The 19842-nt window shown below is 39.8% G+C and overlaps 1 protein-coding gene across 9 annotated transcripts in view; it reads right to left on the bottom strand.

Moving 5' to 3' along the window:
- Positions 1-19842, bottom strand: part of ADNP (activity dependent neuroprotector homeobox) — a 37519-nt gene continuing 17677 nt past the window's right edge. For 6 of the 9 annotated variants that reach the window (XM_059733148.1, XM_059733149.1, XM_059733151.1 and 3 more), the window contains 3 exons: positions 9049-9161; positions 6509-6601; positions 1-4205 (listed from right to left, as the gene is read on the bottom strand). In XM_059733148.1, coding sequence (XP_059589131.1) covers positions 1080-4205; positions 6509-6601; positions 9049-9156 — 3327 coding nt within the window. In that variant the 5' untranslated portion in view covers positions 9157-9161 and the 3' untranslated portion in view covers positions 1-1079. Of the gene's footprint in view, positions 4206-6508; positions 6602-9048; positions 9162-12875; positions 13098-18559; positions 19767-19842 lie in introns of those variants that run through there. The other 3 variants (XM_059733147.1, XM_059733150.1, XM_014609659.3) reach the window with 2 other exon arrangements.

Raw genomic sequence — 19842 nt, 5'->3', positions numbered from 1 at the left:
CACAATACAGCAATTTATTTAGATGCTTAAATGAAGAATACAAAGGGAAATAAAGATCACAAAATTATACATACTACAACAGTGTGTCATATATTAGATGGTATAAATGAATACAACGCCTTGTTGGTGTTAACTAAAGATAAAACTAAATATTCAAAATGCAGCACTTTTTTCCTGTATGCTGCTTCAACACAATACACTTTTATACAGATCTAAAAGGTGTCAAAATTAGTAGCTGCAAACTTGTTTCTTGCATGTGATTTTTCTTTTTTAGCTTAAAAGATTTCAGAAAATGGCTCTGAAATACATTTGTCATCAGTTGTAATGTCAAGGATATTCAGAACAAGAAAATTCTATAATACAATAGAGTCCAGATATAATTTTTATGTTGCTGGCCTCTGTTTTGAGATTGTACAAGGTTATGTGCAAAAACTAAGTTTGTCAAAATCCATACTATAGCAGTTTCAAGCTCTTGCTAGGTAAACTAGATACAGCATTTATTACACAGCAGGGCAACACTAAAAAAGAGAAACAAATCTATGATGGGTACACAAGAACAATTTCATAAGCTTCACTGGAATAGGTCTAAAAGACTGTACAAATATACATTTCAACTATTCAGAATGATACATGAAAAAAAATCAATTTCCCCATAGTCTACTATACACATTGAACTGGTAGCTCGTATGTTGGCCCTATACTACCATGTGAAAAAGGGTAATGTTTAAAAAGACATACAACTGAACATGTACAAGAGTGAAATAAACATTGAAAATGCAGATAAAATAAACCTCTGCTTTTCTTTGTGTGCATTCTGGAGCCACCAGCTTATCTGTTTTCACATTAAGTTACTGTGCTCATCACAGCAGGTATTATCAAGCAAATTAGCCAACAGCGCACTTAAATAACCACTGGAATAATAGTGGCCACATCAACCACTCACCAGATGACCTAGCACTCAAAAGGCAGTACCAGTTAGAATTAAGCTTACTGAAATTAAGCATTCAGTCATACTGAAATGAAAGTGTTTAGACAGTTGTAGATTGGATCATACTACTGATGCTTCCAAATCAAGCAGTTCATGCTTGCTGGCTACTCAGCTCTACACCAGTTAAGCTGCTATGCATTGGTTCTGCTACACCATCAGTCACATTGTCAAACTGATCTCCATCTTCACTGTCAATTGTGCTATTCTGCCATTCCATCTGCTGATTTGATAAGCTCTCCTCAATTTCCGATGCATTTTTCCACTGCGACTGGTCCTTAGACCAAAACTCTTCTACTTTTCCATAGGAACTATTCTTCCACTTTGACTGTTCTTCATCACTTTCAGATGCAATCCCCTTCGTTTCTGCAGTAGGCTTACTACTACCAGCATCTTCACTTTGGGATGATTCATCTGTCCAGGCTTCCGGTTTCACCTCTGACGTATTATCTTCGAAGTCAGAAACTTGCTGAGAACCAGGTCCGCTTTCAGACTGTGAAGCTCCATCTTTCCATTCAACAGCATCATCTTGATCACTATCTGAAGCATCACCTACTAGCTTCGTTGGTTCCTCAGAAGAATGAATTTCTTCATATTTTAAACCTTCCTCCTGTTTCTTATCTGATTTTTCTGGAGATAGCAAAGTATTTTCCTCAGCAGTCTCCTTTGATATGCTGTCTTCCACGTTCTCTACTATACTATCAACAGAGGTTTTTTTAACAACATTAGAAATGCGTTGACCAAACGGACTATTGCTTTCATTGTATTCCTCCTCTATATTCTCATAACTGTCTGAAGAACTTTCATCATCTTTTTCTAAGTTTATCTTTTTATCAATCGTTTTACTAGCATTGACTCTGGAATTCTTTTCATCGTGGTTTTCAAACAGCCATTCAGCATCAAAATCCATTTCATGCTTAACTTTGTTTAATTCTTTCATGTTGAAACCAAGCAGCACACCAGGTTTGTACTTTTCACAATCTCTAACACATTTCTTTCTTTTGTTGCTGAAGTGTGAAGCAATATCAGATTTCCATAGCCACAAACTGGCAGCCAACTTTTCAATTTCTCTCCTACTGGGATATGGTTGCTTATTGAAATATTTTGTAAGAAATGTTTTTCTGGCTTCATAAGAATCATCTTCGTGACCCTTGGGGTCTAAAGCTAAAACTACAGGTTCTTCAGGCTTTTCTTCAAAGGCAGGTGGTGAGTCATCATCATCTATTTTTCTTTTCTTCATGAGAGAGAATTCCGTATGTTCATAAGTACGTTTCACAGGTGCTACGGCTGGAGACTGATTTAGCCGAGAGGGTGCATTCGATTTGTCTTGGCCATTTTGTGTCTTCCCAACACCTCTGCAGTGTACAAGGTGCAGTGTTATCGTTGAGGCAGTCATGTTACTGGTGTATACACCAAGGCAGTGAATGCATTTGTATGTTAGCTTTTTTTCAACTGGATGAACTGTCTGAATAACCTGATGCCTCTCCCTTAAGTGATGTGCTAGTGCATCAGAAATGGGTCCTTTTAGGATTGAAAAGCATAGTGGACAGAGTGTTTTACCAACATCTTTTTTGTAGGGGACTGCTGCTTGAGGAGAACTTTTTACAGGTACATCCGATTTCTCCTGGATTTTTGGCTGGGGTTTTGGAGGAACAATAGGCGTATTTTGCGCGTGGTAAGCTACAGATTCAGCAGGGGCATCTCTAAGATTGTAGGTGGTTACAAGAAGATGTATATTAGTGTGACTACCTTGCTGCAACGTCAAATCAAAGGTTAAAGTGGAATCTGTTTTAGGTCCCATTTCTTCGTCAACATGAACCATTCGCATATGAGCAGCCATCTTTTCAACGTCATTGAAGGTTGAACGGCAGTACGGACAAGACAGACCATGGATAAGCATGTGATTAAGCAATGTATCAGTAGGTAAATAGCGATTACAGTATAGACACTTGCTAGTGAAATTGTGAATTTTCATTATATAGTTAGCTACTGCAGGCACCTTTTCAGCCTTGTGCTCCTTTTCAAAGTGAACACTGTACACGTTTTCAGGAAACAGCTCGTTACAGATTGTACAAATTTTCCACTTTTGTGTTGAGGAAGTATTGACAGCAGAAGGGCCTGTGGCAGCTACAGGAGACTTTGAGCCAGACTGACCTAATACTCTTGACGCTGCCTGGGACTGAGATAATGATGTCTGCTTCAGCTGAGCTGATGAAAGAGAGGACGAGTTGGCAGACTGAAGAGAGTACCTTGGTGGGGCTTGTGATCTCTGCTCCCCTCCAAGGGTGTAAGGCCTTCCATTTCCACTTGGTGAAAACTGTTTCATTGTTTGGGACTGTTGTGGAATAGAAACTGGTGCATTGCCACTTAAGTTTAGCCTTCCCCCTGGCTGCCCAACATAACTTGGTGGTACTGATTTGACTCCATAATTATTCTGCTGTAGATGAACATTTGACATCATATTTACTCCTGCAGAATTTAATGTAGGCTTTGGTATAGTGAGTCGGTTCATCATCTGCTGTGATGAAAGCGATCGGACATTTCCAGGAGAAAGAGGACCCATCCTTTGAGAAAGTCCCATAGACTTTTTATCCTGTGGTTTTGGAGCTATTAGCATCAAAGGTTTGGATCTGGGAACCACTACATTAGTATGCCCTATCATTGCCGTTACCTGATATCCTATACGTTCATGGTCTTCAATAACATGCTGTACTAAAGCTTCGTATGACTTGGGCATAAAAAGGCATCGTTTGCAGTGAATACTACCCTCCTCTCGGGTACTGGAACTTAACGGAACCGCACCATTGAGTGACTTTTCACCTGCCTTTGCTATGTAAGGAGCAGCAACGTGCTGAAAATGTTCCCTGTAAATGTGCTTTCTAACTATTTCATACAGAGGATCTCGGTAAGTGCACTTCTTACAGTAATAAACAGCTTGTTCTACACTGTCAGCCTGCTTAGGTTTAAGGCTATCATGTTTGTTTTTATCTTTAAAAGTGCTTATGCCTCCACTTGGTGTATTGGCATTTGGAGCATGAAATATTTTGATGTGCGTTTCCAAAGTCTTTTTGTCTGCATTGAAAGTACAGTAAGGACAATTGAGAAGAATCCTATTTTCAAAGTCTTCACTATGAACATTCCGGAAGTGGCTTTTGTAGGCTGAAAAGAACTTCGAGGAAAATGGACATGCACTGCAGCAAAAGGGTTTTGTCCGATAGTCCTTAAAACAAAGAATAAAACAAAAACGAGTATCAAAAAGCAGGATTTTTTTTTTTTTTAAGAAATTCTTTTCTCTAAACAAATTTTGACAACTCTGAATCAGTTCATCCTACATACTGAGTTTTCAGACTAGCTTCTACTCTGCCAGTGATTTATAACATTCATTTTCCTTGACCTCCAAATCAGGTAAGCAGAAGTTTAATTACCAGCTTGAACACACAAATAAAGGATGCCAATTTAGCAGTCCCCTTGAAAGCTCAGTCTAGGGATATTGATAGATAATGCATAACTGTCCGCTTCTCTGTAAGATGATGGAAACTACATTTCCAGTCAGATTTCATGGAAGAGAGTTTCCTGGATTCATCTTTGAAAAAAGGTGGGTTTGACTATTTGAAATGGCTGTAAAGCCAAAACACTTCAGATCAAAATATATTTCAATGTGTTTAATCCATTAGAATGTTTTTTCTTTTAAAGATGTTGCTCCTTAAGTCTCTTTCAGTTGTGTCAATTTGTGCCTTCCAGTTTTATTGCCACTCAAGCCTTACAGCTTTGCTCTATATTTGCTTATTTCTGAAAATGGAGCAAAAACTAAAATATTGCTGGAACCAACAAACAAGACACAGAAGTAGGTAACAGTTGTCTGCTTTGATATGAAAACACAAGCAGTTCTGTTCCTGAATCAGTTTGCTCCCAGCCAGACTAAAGCATCATTCATAAGGACACCGTTCAATCAAACCAAGTAACACAGGAGTTGGGGATGTGCATGCAAACTCTTAGCAAATTTGGCAAAAGGCAGAAGAAATATTCTCCATGCAACATAAATAAAACCCTTCGGGGCATGATTTAATTGCAATGTTTTAAATTAAATATAATCCTACCAGTTGTCATATTTAAGAAAAGTAGAACTTCAAGCAGAACTTTCCTCCAATCAAAGCAGAATTAAGGTTTTTTCAATACATCTTGGATAAGGGAAAAAAATAAGGCATTTGAAAAACGTGTTTTCTTACATAGCTCTTTGCTCTCCCTGAATTCTGGCTCCTTTGAAAGGGCTGCTGATGTGATGGTTGCAATTCAAAATGAAGTTAAGTTATAGGTTAATGCTGATGTCTAAAGTCAGCCTAACTTCAAAATTTTACTTAACTTAAAACATGACAAATTTAGATAGCTTGAAGACATGTAGCTAAGCAAACAAGTCTCAGGTTTCAAGGTGCAAGTGGATCGCCTGAAGCTACATTCTCCCTCTGCATAATTGAACAGATAATTTTGGCCACCTTCTGAAGACCATTTCCAGAAACAGGATCCAAAACACACAACTATCTAAGCAAAAGTTCTAGATTTTGATATAACATCCTATTTTCAAATGCACTAAAATTAGAGAGCACACAGTAATGTTTTCAAGGGCACAGTAACAAAGGAACTTCAGTTTTAAAAATACTAGACCAGTGGCCCATCACAATATTGCATCCCATACCAAATGGTGAGTAATACCAAACATTGACACCAAATGATGGCTTTTTTTAAAATCAATAGATTTCTCACTTTGTCACTGTTTCACTATTATACACTATCCTTTCAGCGAAGGCTATCATACAGAAATGTGGTGCTCCTTCACAGCTGCTTGATCAGTAGAGTAAGACAATATTCACCATCTCAGCTTCAATCCCTTCCTCAGTTTCTCAGAGATCAGTTCAAACCTCCTTTAGTTTTACAGTCAAGCATCCAAAAAAAAAAGTTGAAACTTCCAGCAACAACATCACTCCATTCTGCTCCATGTACTTGTGCACACCTAAACTAAACAGGCTCAGACAGCCCCAAGATGTGGCAGACAGCTGAAAATTAACAGTGGAGAAAGCAGCACTTACATTTGTTCTGCTTCATGATTTTAGAAAAACGTGAAGCAGGTGGTGGAAGTAAGCTAGGAAAAGGTAAAGAAACGCATAGAAATTGCATAGTTATCTTTTAACTTAGAGGTAGCGAGGGTGTGCTGATTTGGAAGACAGGGATGAAAAACATTTTAGGAAAGTGACTTAAGACTGCAATGATCAATCGGGTGTTTTAAAGTTTCTCAACAGTTTTTTTACAGGAATAACTACATGGGCATCAGTGCCTGGTTATTTCAATCAGGATCACAAACTGCTACTTGGAGAACAAAAGCACCTTTTGCATTATCCATTAAATAGAAGATTACAAAAGCTGCTGATGAATGTAGTAAGAACACAAGAAAAGCAGTGGGTATTTATAAAACCTCCATTTGAAATTAACTACCTTCAGGACCTCATGCAGTTACTTGAAGCTGTTACTAACCTGATTTTTTGTAAGCGATGGGTCCCACAATCCTACATCTTCCCATGTAGTGTTTTTCAAATAAAAGTCATTAGGTTCAAACTGCTTAAAATCCTAGAAGAGGGGAAGATGGAAAAAAACCCAGAGAATCAAAAAACAAAGACCCAAAAGGTTTCCCAGTATTTGTTCATGAACACACCATGCAGTCCTCTGTTAACCAAAAACTAACTAAAAATTAACCCAAAGAAACCTCTCCCCTCTCAAGAAAGCATCTGACATGTTTTATTTCAACTACAATTTTCCTTCACAAAATGAAGCTGTTCCTGAGGAATCTTATGTTTCAGACATATAACTCACAAAATCAGAAGATGTGGACAGGCTCAGCGAGAAGAAATAAATTAAGGTCAGAATTTTCAAAAGTGCTAAACACTAGGCCTGCGTGAAGCGGAAAGTATTTGCTGCAGATTCGGCAATTTGGAGGAACAGTGATTCGATTAAGCGATTCGAATCGCTGTCCCGATTCGAATCGGCTGAATCCGAAGATATTCAGCACCGAATCTTATTTGGCCACAGACTATACAGGCAGGCAGTGCCGGTGGGAGCAGCCGGACGAACCCCAGCCTGAGCCAGCAGCCCTAGGAGAAGTCATTGCTCCCCCAGCTGCCACCAGGGCAAGGCAGGCAGTCCTGGCAGCCCTGGGAGAAGCTGCAGGGGCTGGGGGGAATAGTGTGGTTAGGGTTAGGGTTGGGGGGGGAGGAGGAGGGGCAGCTGGGGAAGTTGGATGAGTCGCAGCTTCTCTCAGGGCTGCCAGCTCAAGCAGGGGCTTGTCCTGCTGTTCCCGCCAACACTGCCTAGTGCCGGCCTGTACAGTTTATGACTGAATCTCTGAATCTCTCTGGAGGCTTCTGATTCGATTTGGAGAGATTAATGGGTCTCCCAATTCAATTCAGAGATCTGGCTGCTGAATCAGGCAAATCTCCTCCGAATTGAATTGGCTACCATAGCTTTGCACAGCCCTACTAAGCACATAGAAGCTAATGCGGTCAGTCAGTGACAACTCTTGAATGCTCAAAATTATTAAGGCCACTTTTGTAATTCAAATAAGGACCCTGGCTTCTAATTTTATAAAGCCTTGGTACAAAAATTACATGACACTTTTAAAAGTTCCGAAACAACTTCATAACCAAAGGGCGTGTGAAATTTTCAAGAGGCCCAACTACCAAAAGCACCTCAGGGAAGGGTGGGGAGAGGGAAGAAGAAAAAAAAATAAAGCAATAGCACTTAGGAGCTGAAATCCCGAATTCAAAATAGACCGAGTTAGTCACTTAGACTGCTGACAGACATGGGAAAACAGAACAAAACAAAAAACCATGCTTTACTGAAAGAAGCAGTGCATTAGTTTGACATGGCTCTGCAGCATCTGTATAGACTGGATGCTTCAACAGGGCGAGTTGGTGCTTAGATCTAAAGCTGATTCAATCAGCTATTAGATAAAAATGCCAAAAAAGCACCGTTAATGCGTTGGGTGAGCTGGATCCAACTAATGGACTGCCTCTTCTGGGCATGCGCTGGGCTTGGTGCAGGAGCATGCCAAGTTTAAAGTAAAATGCCGGGGGGGAGGGGTTACAGCTGCAAGTAGCCTTAGAGATTTTATCACTTACTGAGTATGCCCAGCTCCAGGTAAAAAGGGGAAGATACCAGCATAGTTTGGAGTGATCTTGAACACACTGAAAGTCAGAAGCTAGTGGCTAAAACAAACTACAGCAGGCTTTGATGCTTAAAGGTCTGTGAAGTGCTGAAGAGACAGCAGTGGAATTGTGACAGTATAGGGGTAAACACCCCTGAAAGCGTAACTTTCTCAATAACAGAGTAACACAGGATCAGTCACTGGGAGTCCAACCTGTATAGCTACTGAATCAATCCCTTAATTTAGCAACCTAATGTTCTGCACTGACAAAATACCTAGTTAAAACGTCAATTCATTTCCTGTCCCTTAGGTCCAACAGACTAATAATTTGTCTCTGCTTGGATTTCAAGTCTGATGCTAGCACAATGGATAGCGCCAACTAATAAGTTTTAAGAATCCAATGTAGACAGCCTGACTTTAAACACATGCCAAACTAGTCAAGTTAAAATCTAGGCAGCGAGACTTGTCTACACAACATTTTTAAAATGTGTTTGTGAACATATTAGCTCATATTACACCTTTAAATCCTACTTTAGGTAAGGTTTACAATGCTGCTAAAGCAGGATTGCTTAACTCCTAGTAATCAGAAAGTCTTTTGTAAATGGCAGCGAGCCCTTAACACTCTCATCCAAGTTGCTCTCAGCTGGAAAGCAGAAGACAGGGATAAAGTGAGCAGGTCAAACAATGTACTCAGGAACTCCAGCAAGCAAAATCAAGAGGTCCAGAAAATGTAGTAAGAACTTTTGTAATTGGAAGAAAAATACTGAGCGCTCTCAAATTGAAGAATACCACACATACCAGCAAGAGATTTTAGTCCCTCCAATTCAAAGCACTTTGGTTCCGATCGGAACACTAGGTTAAGTGTCATACTTACTTCTATATGTTCTTTACAGTATTCCAAACCAATGTCACTAAGTATTTTTTTCACAGTTTTCCGGGCCTTTCTTAAACTGCCAAGGTTGTTGACAGGAAGTTGGAACATAGTTTCTAGTGAAAAGAAAAGCAAGCAGGGAAAAAGTTTAAGTTAAAAGATGTTTTGTTTCATGAAGAGTTATACTTTTAATTTTCTTATGTGTCACCTGCTTTACCAAACATAAGAGATGTCAACATTTATTAAGAAAAAAAATAGCATATTTTTCTGTCATCTGTCCTTAAATTGAAGTGACCTGTAAAGCAAGATGTTGTCAAATGAGCATATCAAGATGAGACTGGATGTAATGGGTATTGGAGAAGTAACCCAAAAATCACCTGGGGACTATTTTGTAAAATTCATTTCTACTAAGGATCAGAATTTATCCATTAAATTAAAATGCTCACAAGAGTCAGTTTACTCCTTTCCGCATATGGAATTTAGCTCATCTGAAAATGTTTGCATTTTGTAGGAAACATCTTTATTAAATCAAACTATAGTATTTTTAGTTCATCAGGGGTTGCCCACCTTGTACATTTTAGGCAGCATTACTTTTTTAAACTTTAAAGAAGTCCATCACAGCACCACTGTGCTAATGGAAACTTTCTTGGGCATACTCCATCATAGGGAGGTCTCTGGTGTTGAAATGGGATTCTGGAGAGGACTTCAGTTAACAATGCCCAGGTGATCAATAGTACTTCTTTTCTAAGCTTTTTTTTTTTTTTTTTTTTAGTATGATTTGACTGAGTGGCTGACAAGCACCTAAATATGTGACTAAATATTTTAGTCCTCATTAAATTGTGAGCTGGAAACTTTACCAAGAACCCTTCCAAGGTCTTAGTTTTTCTTTCAACTGTTAAATGCTGCAATAAACATCTACAGTCATTAGACTGTATATCTGATAGGAACCCTACATTCAACTCTTTGCTTTACCTATAAAGGAGAAGCTACCTGTAAAATAATTCCAACTCCATAGTTTGTTACCCATGAAGGATGTGAATTGTAATAAAATTAACATTTCCATTGTAATGGATAGATATAGACTTAAGTCAGTTTATATCAATTTCTCCTGGCCTAAGAGTAAAAATTGGTCCTCTCAACTTGGAGATTTGTTGATACACTTGTAATATAGCAACTGCTTGTTACACTAAACATGAACAAGGGGCATTTACACTAAAGGATACAGGTGAAGGTGTAAGAATTTGAATTTTTCCCCCCAGAATTTGGAGACATTAGGGCTATTTTTCTTTTGTAAAAGGGAAGGGATTTCACATAAGTAGCAAGGACTTGTCAGAAGTGAGCCTTAGCTTTGTTATATCCATTTATATGCATTTTAATACTTGCTAAAATCTCTATGCAAGTGTTATCTCTTGAATTCAGAATGGTAAACAGCTGGTAAATCTGCAAGCACTATTTTGTCACTTATTTGAAAAGAATATTAAAGAGGAGAGAATTTTTAAAGATCAATAACCATTTCTGCAATTTACAAAAATTTACTGTGAAATATTCTTAAAACCCAAGGAATACAAATTTTGATTATAAAACTGAGTACTTAACTTTTTAATTATAGCTGCCCCTCTCACATGCCCCCCCATGAGTGTTCTTTCTACTATCTGGCTTCTTTTGACTATCTACATATTTGACTTTTCAGAAGAGGTTCCTGGTATTTACTGTTGCTAGACAGGGCTCCAGACAACCACTGCTATCTTCTTTATGCTTCCTACCATTAACAGCGTTAGAGCTGAACTCGGCGTTAACACTGGTGGAAAGTTTTTCAGAAAATATACCTAGCACAGAAAGGGTTTTTGAGTATAACAGTAGTAATAAAAACCTCAGAAACCAATTTTATAAATTATGAACATAACTGGCAGCAAGGTCTTCCAGGCAGCAATCCCCTCATCTTAATGCCTTCAAAGTAACAACTCCCAAATAAGACTGAGTTGTCACACTATGGTTAAGGTTGCTATTGCTATTATAGACTAGGTCAGGGGTGGGAAATGATTTGGGTGCGTGGGCCACATAGCCAGTTGTGGAGAGCTGCTACACACTGGTCAGCATTCCCCCACCGCAAAAGCCCCAGCCCTGACTTCAGCACCAGCCTGCTCTGGACTTGCCCTGGCCAGAGCAGACCAGCCAGAACCTGTGCATGCAGTTACAACCCTGGCCCACCCCATGCCTGCTCCAGATCACCCAGACATGGAGATCAGCAGCCAGGCAGACGCTGCTGCTTGGTGTAGGGGAAAAGCACCCTCTCCCCCTCACCGCTGCCAGGCCTGTCTTGCTGCAGTCACCCAGAGTTCAATGCCCAGGCTACCCTGTGGCTCCTCTCTGCTCCCATGACCACCGCTTCCAGGCCTCCGCACAGGGCAGCGGTGGCAGTGCAGAGGAGCTGCAGGGCAGCCCAGGTACAGGCCCCAGGCAGCTGCAGCAAGAGGCCCAGCAGTGGTGAGGGAAAGGGGCTACTTTTCCCTTGTGCCCAGCAGCAGCTGCTGCCTGGATGCTGCCCAGTGTGGGCGGGCAACTGTGGAGCAGGTGCAGGGTGGGCCACGGTCAGGTCTGCGTGTGTAGGTCCCCACTAGTACCACGGGGCTGGGAGCAGCAGCCGGAAGGAACTGCCACTGTCTGGGCTGCCTAGAAAGGTGGTCCAGCTATGGAGCCACCCCAGCCTCACTGTGTGCCCAGGGGGTGGCGGGACATGCCATGGGCTAGACAGCACCTGGCCCAGGTGGGACTGCCAAAGGCTGGACAAAGCCCCTCTGGGCCGAAGTTGACCCGCAGGCTATATTTCGCCCACCCCTGGGCTAGCTGATGATCAAATTCAATTAATATACTTCTCTGATAATTTTTTTCAAACGATCAAAATTATTTAGGTGCTTAAATCACTTGGGCACTTTTTTGTTGTTGGAATTTTTACCTGTCATGAGCCCCTGGAAGTGGAATCATTTTTATCCAAAACTACTTATCTTAAAATCTTACTACATTACAGGTAAAGGAAAACTCAAAAGTGAAGAAAATTGAGAGAAGAGATTCTATTTCTTCTGTGGTTAGATATTTCAAGAATATTAGCGTTACTCAGTTTTAAACAGCAGTTGTAGCAATGGAATAATTTATAGTGCAAATCTGCTCTTCATAGTCTATTTTCAAACCATATAAACAAGGAATTTCAGAGATACCTCACACTTACATAGATACCACATGCATCCAAATATATTCAAATGAATGTTATACAGATTAGTTATTGATACACTCTATCTTCAGGATATTTAGATCAACGAAACTGTAGAAAGACATTTAGAATCTGTGTGCCTATAAAGAGTAGCTACACCCTTTGCCCTTAGAGTCTCAGATCTCAATGCCAAGCTGAAGACAGGAGCCCTAATGAGCTTGGCATAGCATTTGTAGCATCTCCTCATCCTACTCAAATCAAAACATTTTCCATTATCAAACAGGTAATCCTAGTGCCATTCCTCATAGAATGAGATGCAGACCAAAGAACTATGTGGCTACAGGCACCTTTCCAGTTTTAGACCATGGCAATGAACTATTTTTCTACCAGAGTTAGTCCTTCCACAATAGGGCTAAGCCACTCTAGTGATGCTATATATTGGGAAGCTCAAACTCGTGCTGTGCTTCTTCTGATCCAGTATCTTTCACAAGCAATGATTTTATGTATTATGTATTAAAAAAAATCCAAGCTTGTAAAATGTATCTTTACTCCCTTGGAGTGATTCTTACCATTTAAGAAATTAAATAGCTCAAATAATTTGTCAGCCTTTGAGAATTTTACTCACCCACTTGCCAAGTGTACTTTTTTTTAAATCATCATGGTAAAGGCCAGGAAAAGTTTTGTGCCTGGGTTGGTAAGGTTTCATGACTATTTTGCAAGGCTGATTCAAACAAACTAGTTATTAAGTCTGCATCCAAGCCATTGATTCATTTATCAGGATTTTCAAGCAAATTCCAAGTTGGTCCACAAGGCCCTTTTCTCTTTCAAGTCCCTCTAAGACCCACTTCTACAGAGACACATATAAGAGAAAAGTTAACCACAACATTGTTATTTATAAAATTAAACATATAAAACATTTTGCATCTCCATGCTTTGGTGAATAACTGCACAATCTGTTGAAGTCCTCCCATCTTTTGACTTTCCCCCAGTTTACTGCCCCCTTCTGCAGGATCATGCCCCAGTCTGTAAACTCCTTTGGGCAGATAGCATCCTTTTACTTGGATTGTGAAGAGTTTAGAACACTTTGGGGTTCTGTCAATTAAAAAAATGCCGTGTGCGCCAAGCTAGATGCCCAAAAAGCATGGTGAGGAAGTGTTTGATAATGGAAATGGGTATTAGCCCTGGGGACAGACCTCTATGCCAGTGAGACATGGCATTAGAATAAAAACTGACACACAATACATTAAATCTGAGAAGTAACATTACATTTAGTTAGTGCTGTTTCATCTGTGGTAACAAAGTCATCTTGCCCCACCACTGTCCCTCGCTGACACAGGTAGAGGGACCCTTCCTGGCTTGCTCCAGCCATGGACTGGAGGGAGAGGCTGCATAGGGAGCTGGGTTCCACCAGGGACAATATTAGCAATGCCCAAGTTCCTCTTTCCACCACCTGCTCCCAGCAAGGGACCCAGGGGTGACCAGGGAGAGAGCAAAAGTAGAGTGGCTCTGGGGCTTCCCCTGCCCCAGGTCATTTGGGGACAGTGGGAGCACCCTTGAGTGGGTCCTCCCCACTCTTGCCATGTGCCTGCTCCCTACCCAGCTACCCAGTGTCCCACGTGCTTTAGCCATGCCTCATCCCCATCCTTCACTTGAGGAAAGCAGTCACTGTACCTGGAAATCTCAGCAAGTACAGTTCATGCAGCAAAACTGGTGAACAAAATATCTGTGAATTTGGTCAAGAAATTACTCCTGCCGCCATTACCTCTTTTATGCCAAGAAGAATCAAGCCCTGCTCTCAACATCAAGTCACTAAACACAGAAGAGATACCCACATATTCAGCCGATTCTTTACAGCCAGACGTATGCAAAAGCTGCATCACCAATAAAAATTTTATGATGCAATACAACAGAATACAAGTAGGATTTGAATAACCTAGAGTATTACTAGAACTTCAGTCTAGGAGAAGGGATACATTTTAATTTCACTTCACAATTTTGACAAAGTCAGTTAGAGTGGGTTCTCAGGATTGACAGTAGAAACTTGAAAGCAAAGAAACCCCTTACATTTACACGTTTCCAGTGTTTTACTATAAATCTCTAGAATCCAAGATTTCATTTAAAGAAAGTCTAGTCCTTTTGGTTGCAAATACCTGCCCCCATGTATACCATTAATTTACGTGGAGTATACCCTCAGTCAGGAGACAGTGTGATATAGCAAAAAGAGGGGTGAACTTCAAGAATCAAATTAAATATCTTTAACAAATAATTAACACTATTTAAATTCAAAGTAATGTTAACCTTAATCTCTAAAGAGATTGGATATTTGGATTTAATTAGTTTGTCCAGTGCTACTGAACATACAAAAATATACCCTGATGTAACTGCACGCAATATAAGAAAACAGGCAAGTTATGGCTAGGGGGAGCAAGTAAGAAGATCTTTATATCCCCTTGCCCTGGTCATTCATGGCCATCCAAAGGACAAGAAACTGTTCAAGATTCACTTATCTTCAAAAATATAGAGCTTTTGTACTTGAACTGGTTTCCTCTTACAATGCTCCTCTCCTCTATCACTTGCCCCAACACAAATACACAGTAAAATCCAAATCTCCAGTCCCTTATAAATCAATCTTAGTCATTTTTAAATCTTTTCTGAACAGTGTGGAGGCCATCCTGCCTTAAGAATACCCCTTACACCGTAAACTTCTTTAGAAAGCTGAATGCAAACAATCCTTAAGAAATCTGCCTTCAAAGAGGAAACCCATTAAAGTTTATTCTAACTTGAAAAACAAATACTTCTGATTACAGTCTAAATGAGGCCAACCTAACTGTCTACCACTGAACAATCAACAGTAACGGAGAGCCACAGATTAAAAACAAAACAAAAAAACGGTTAAGGCCCATCAATGCTGATATGTTATTGCTTCAGTGCCTCCTTGCAGACTAGGGATTGAATTTATTAGATTTTAACTCAAATCAACCCTAACACACGCACAAATCCTTTTTGCACATCTGGGAAATAAACAGAGAAACATAAATAGTGGGAGCTGAGAGACTGTTTAGACACAAAATGACCCCTAAAGACCAAGAAAAATTTCTAATAAAAGATATTGGATTTACCCAATTATCATGTTTGCTTATGTCCTTAGACCAACACAGCTACAACCTACACCCCTGAAGCCCTGATGAGCAGAACACCCCTTTCCCAAAGAGTAGCATTAGGAAAGGTAACCATCCTAGAGCTCTGCCATCATCTGCTGAGGTCGTTCTCTACAGCCCTAGAGCAGAAATCCTGAAGGGTTATGGCCTGATCACCCAAACCCACCTCTGTCTCTAACACTCTGGGGTGTGTTCTCACCGAGAAGACAGCTGCCCAAAATGAAAGGTCATATTGCACCGCAGCAGCGAAAACCAACAGCTGGCCATTTTATAAATTAAAAGTTTGGAAAACTGGAGAAAAACAGCACGATTAACTACACTGTAAAGCCCCAAATAGGAGAGAGTGCCTTTTCTATTTTGCATCCTAGTAGAGACAAATTTCATATGCTCACCTATTGCTAATCTCGATTTACAGGGAAGGAAAAACTTACATAACAACAAGCTTGATATAGAACCTCATCTACAGATTACAAAATGATTAACATCACTTTTTTAAGATGCTGAAATTGAAATGCAGGGACACAAGTGACTCTTGCTGTCATATGGCAGCTGGGAACAGAACTCGGATCTCCTGACTTCCAGTCTAACACCCTAATTGATGAACCACTTATTCTCTCTATTTATTATTTCAGTGGCAACTAAGGTATAGAATGGATTTTCACAGTGGCCCACATATTTGTGCGTTTATCCTAGTTGTGCCTACACAACTGATTCACAGTTCAGTAAATATCTACTTCAGTCAGCCTCTTTGTAATAAAAAAATCACATAGGACCAACACACATTCATATAAAAGGTCAAGGAGTTCAAGGAAATCTGCACTTCAGTAATTCTGTATTCCCTGAATGTTATCATCCCTTGCCATCAACCATCATAATGCCTATGCAGAAAGATCTGCCCATTGGCTAAATTATTTAAGTTTATGTTTGTTACTAAAGTTGCAGTAGGTGCCTGCTCCTCCATTTCCTTTTTCTCCACCTGTTCTAGATTTGTGTTCTACCCACAAGCAAATTGAGAAACCCAGGTTGATGAATTCCCGTTCTACCAACTTTGCCTGGAAAGATGCAAGTTACAACGAAATCCACACTGAAGCACTGGACAGATCAAACAAATGCTTACTTAAAATAGCAAGTATAATATTACTCTTCTGGTAGTAAAAATGGACTAATAACAGGCCTGTGACCAAGAAATCCTGAAAATCAGTGAGAGTACATCTCCTAGTAATAAGCACTCATGGATCTGCAATTTATTCCTACACAGGTCCCCAATATATACCAATACTGGTAAATCTCCTAAAGTACTGATAGAAGCTTTTTGGGATAAGCCCTTATTTTTGTTCTGTATTTGTACAGTGTCTAGCATAATGGGGCCCTGATCCACAGCTTGGGCTTTTAGGTGCTACAGTAGTACAAACAAAACCACTGCAAGTTACATCTTTCAATGGTCAAGCTATGTACAACTGGGAAAGATAGGCCATAACGAAGTGGGAAGCATCTGTATCAGACTGTGAACTCTATTTTGTATTGCAACTTCATTTCATAGTGTATGCTCCAATTAACCTTTTATTTAATTTTAGATTGGGGACTATGGCTGAGAGGCTACAAAGAAGCAATCCAGTACCATTAACTGCCAACTACAGGTCCACTGCTATGGGACAATGGGTTCTAAGCAAAGGTCTTGCTGGAAGAAGAGACTGTAACTGGTTAACAGAACCTGAAGGAGTTTCCACAGAGGAAAGAAGCTATCTTTTCTGCCTTAAATTGGAAGATTAGACTGTATATAGGATAGACCAGCGGTTCCCAAACTGTCAGACTGCGCACCACCGATTTTAAAACGATACAACCTTAAGTACCACCAGCAAAGTTCTGTCATATAAAGTAATTACAATAAATCTGTTAACATGTACCACTGACAAGTTATCTGCATACAACTGGTGGTACCCGTACCACAGATTGGGAACTTGGGATAGACAGATCCTCCTGCTTTTTCTGAAATGCTAACCAGACACCCAAAACTAAGATCAGTGATCTGGCTGTCAGGGCCAAGATACCTATGGGATTCAACAGTATGGTCCACTTGCCCATAGCCACTGAGTACTTAGCCAGTGTCAGTAGGATCAGTCAGTACTGGACATAAATGAAAGCCTTCTAAAAATCAATTACAGTCTATTCCCTTCAAAGAGCTTGGATCAGGCCAGTTAAAACCCTGAAGAGGTCTCAACGCAGGGTCACTGCCGCTTCAATGAAAAGTCACCCTAAATATCATAATTTAAACTGCACTTCACACAGTGCAACATTTAGAGTCTGTTTCCCTGCTATCTGTACTCTCACTATTTTAAGATGGTTAGCTGCATTAGTAAAAAAAAATATTTAAGAGAAAAATTGTGTAACATCTTTAAACATTCCCAAGAACACAGGAAGGTGTGAATAATGCTCGAGCAAAAATAGAATTATAAAAATGATCAAGAGAAAAAATATAATTGTGAAAGATCTCTGCCTATTTGTCAGATGGATTAACAGTGCAACTGCTAAAGTTAACAGGAGACCACGAATCTACTGGTTTTTGTTTTTATGGACACACAACAAAAGCAAGAAAAAAAACAAGCCCAGTATGCAACTGAAGTTTAGGGTGGGCCCATAAGAGAATGTTAAACAGTCGAATCCTCTTCATGATACTGACAGCTCAAATTCATCTTTTTAGAACTCCATTTTTTGAATCGCTCTCTAGCAGACAGACCTCGAGTGACCTTCAGCTCCAACATGCTACTCTTACTGGCTCTTTAAATTCCAGATGGAGAGACAGCTGCAGACCAACAGAGGCCACTCAAAAAACAAAAACAAAAAAAACACCCCCTAAACTGTTGCGGGTTGCACATCCTCCTCCATTATGTTAATTATTTCCCTTTTATTTGGAGGGTGATTTTTTAACCGTTTTAGCCTTTAATAAGAATAAATGCCTTCATTATGTAGTATAAAGCTGTGAATTTTATATCCCCAAATTAAGGCAGCCATGTAATCCAATCCCCCTACCAATCCAGCAACCAGGTGACAGCCAGGAAACCAGATAATTACTTCTAAGCAATGGAAGAAGATAGGAGAGGGTTTGTAGGATTACCAGAGAAAATACATAATGTCAGAAAACAAGATGACTAACTTGAAGCAACACAGAACTTCCCACTCCTCATCAAACAGAGTTCCACGTGGTGGTAGTATTTTTCTTTTTCTGTATGACAGCACTACACATTTTCTCATGCAGACAATCCCATGTGGTTCAGGGGCTCATGCAGAGACACAGACACAAAATAAGAACATTATAGGAATGCATGTGTTCACCACTACAAAGGTGGCATTAACCACCTTATTTGTTTTGCAGGAAAGAAGACAGCAAAGTTTCTTCCCTCCTCTATCTACTTTCTTGCTTAAAGCTCCTCTTTTCTAAACCCAAAGAAACTGCTTTCCAATCCATAATGAGTAGAAACACACTTTCCAGTTAATTTTAATAAGGTGGACTTTTATAGAGAAGGGCCTTGCAGTCCATCATCTGTTACTTCCTGACAGACATTACGTAAAATAATTTTATAAGCTTTGAACATAATGTAACTGAACAAAGTTTTCCCTTAGTTTATAGGGAAATCTGCCATTTGAGAAGTGAAGTGTCCATCAGGGAACAGCGTTTATACCATTCTGGTCAAGTTCTGTCACTTAAAACAAAACCAAACCCTGAGCTAAAACCTTCAGCTCGCTTACTATTAAACTCTGCTTCTGAAAAATAAAAGCAAAAAAACCCTTCAATGTCTCCAAAAAGTTACTAAAAAAGCCTACCTTTATGGTTTGCGCCTTTAAGGGCAACAACGCATTAGTCACTAAAACTTACTAGTAAGGTTGTGGCTTTCATCCAGAAATACTCAAAACTTATAAGCTATCAGAACATTATGATCTGAGAACTAACCTTGCTGCCTAAGGGAACACAAATTGGGCAAATGGACTAATCTTGAGTAATCTTGTGGCAAATCTTCAACATAATTCCATTTAAGTATTACAAATGCAAAATTACACCATCTCCTCATAATTGGTAACGTGTCAATTTATGTCACTTAGATGCATCTAATGAAGTGAGCTTCAGCTTATGAAAGCTTGTGCCATCTACTCTGGTTAGTCAAAGGTGCAAATCTACCCTGCCTTTAATTTTACTGCAGACTAATATAGCTCACCACAACTCTCAGCTCTATCAGAGAATGGAGAATTACTGTATGATCTTCTAAAACCTGTGCACCTAAACATTTCAGTGCTTTTTCTTCATAGCTCCAATTATGCACACGAGGAGCTCATTTGCAAAAATGCATTTTTTAAAAAGTACATTTTATGCCAATGGTTTTCAACCCATGGACCATGGACCCCTGGGGGTCTCTGCAGCACACCTAGGGGATCTGCAAAAGG

The sequence above is a fragment of the Alligator mississippiensis genome, chromosome 9 (genome assembly GCF_030867095.1).
Source record: "Alligator mississippiensis isolate rAllMis1 chromosome 9, rAllMis1, whole genome shotgun sequence".
Taxonomy (NCBI): domain Eukaryota; kingdom Metazoa; phylum Chordata; order Crocodylia; family Alligatoridae; genus Alligator; species Alligator mississippiensis.
Note: the sequence above shows the minus strand (reverse complement) of the source record. Positions and strands in the feature narration are given on the sequence as shown.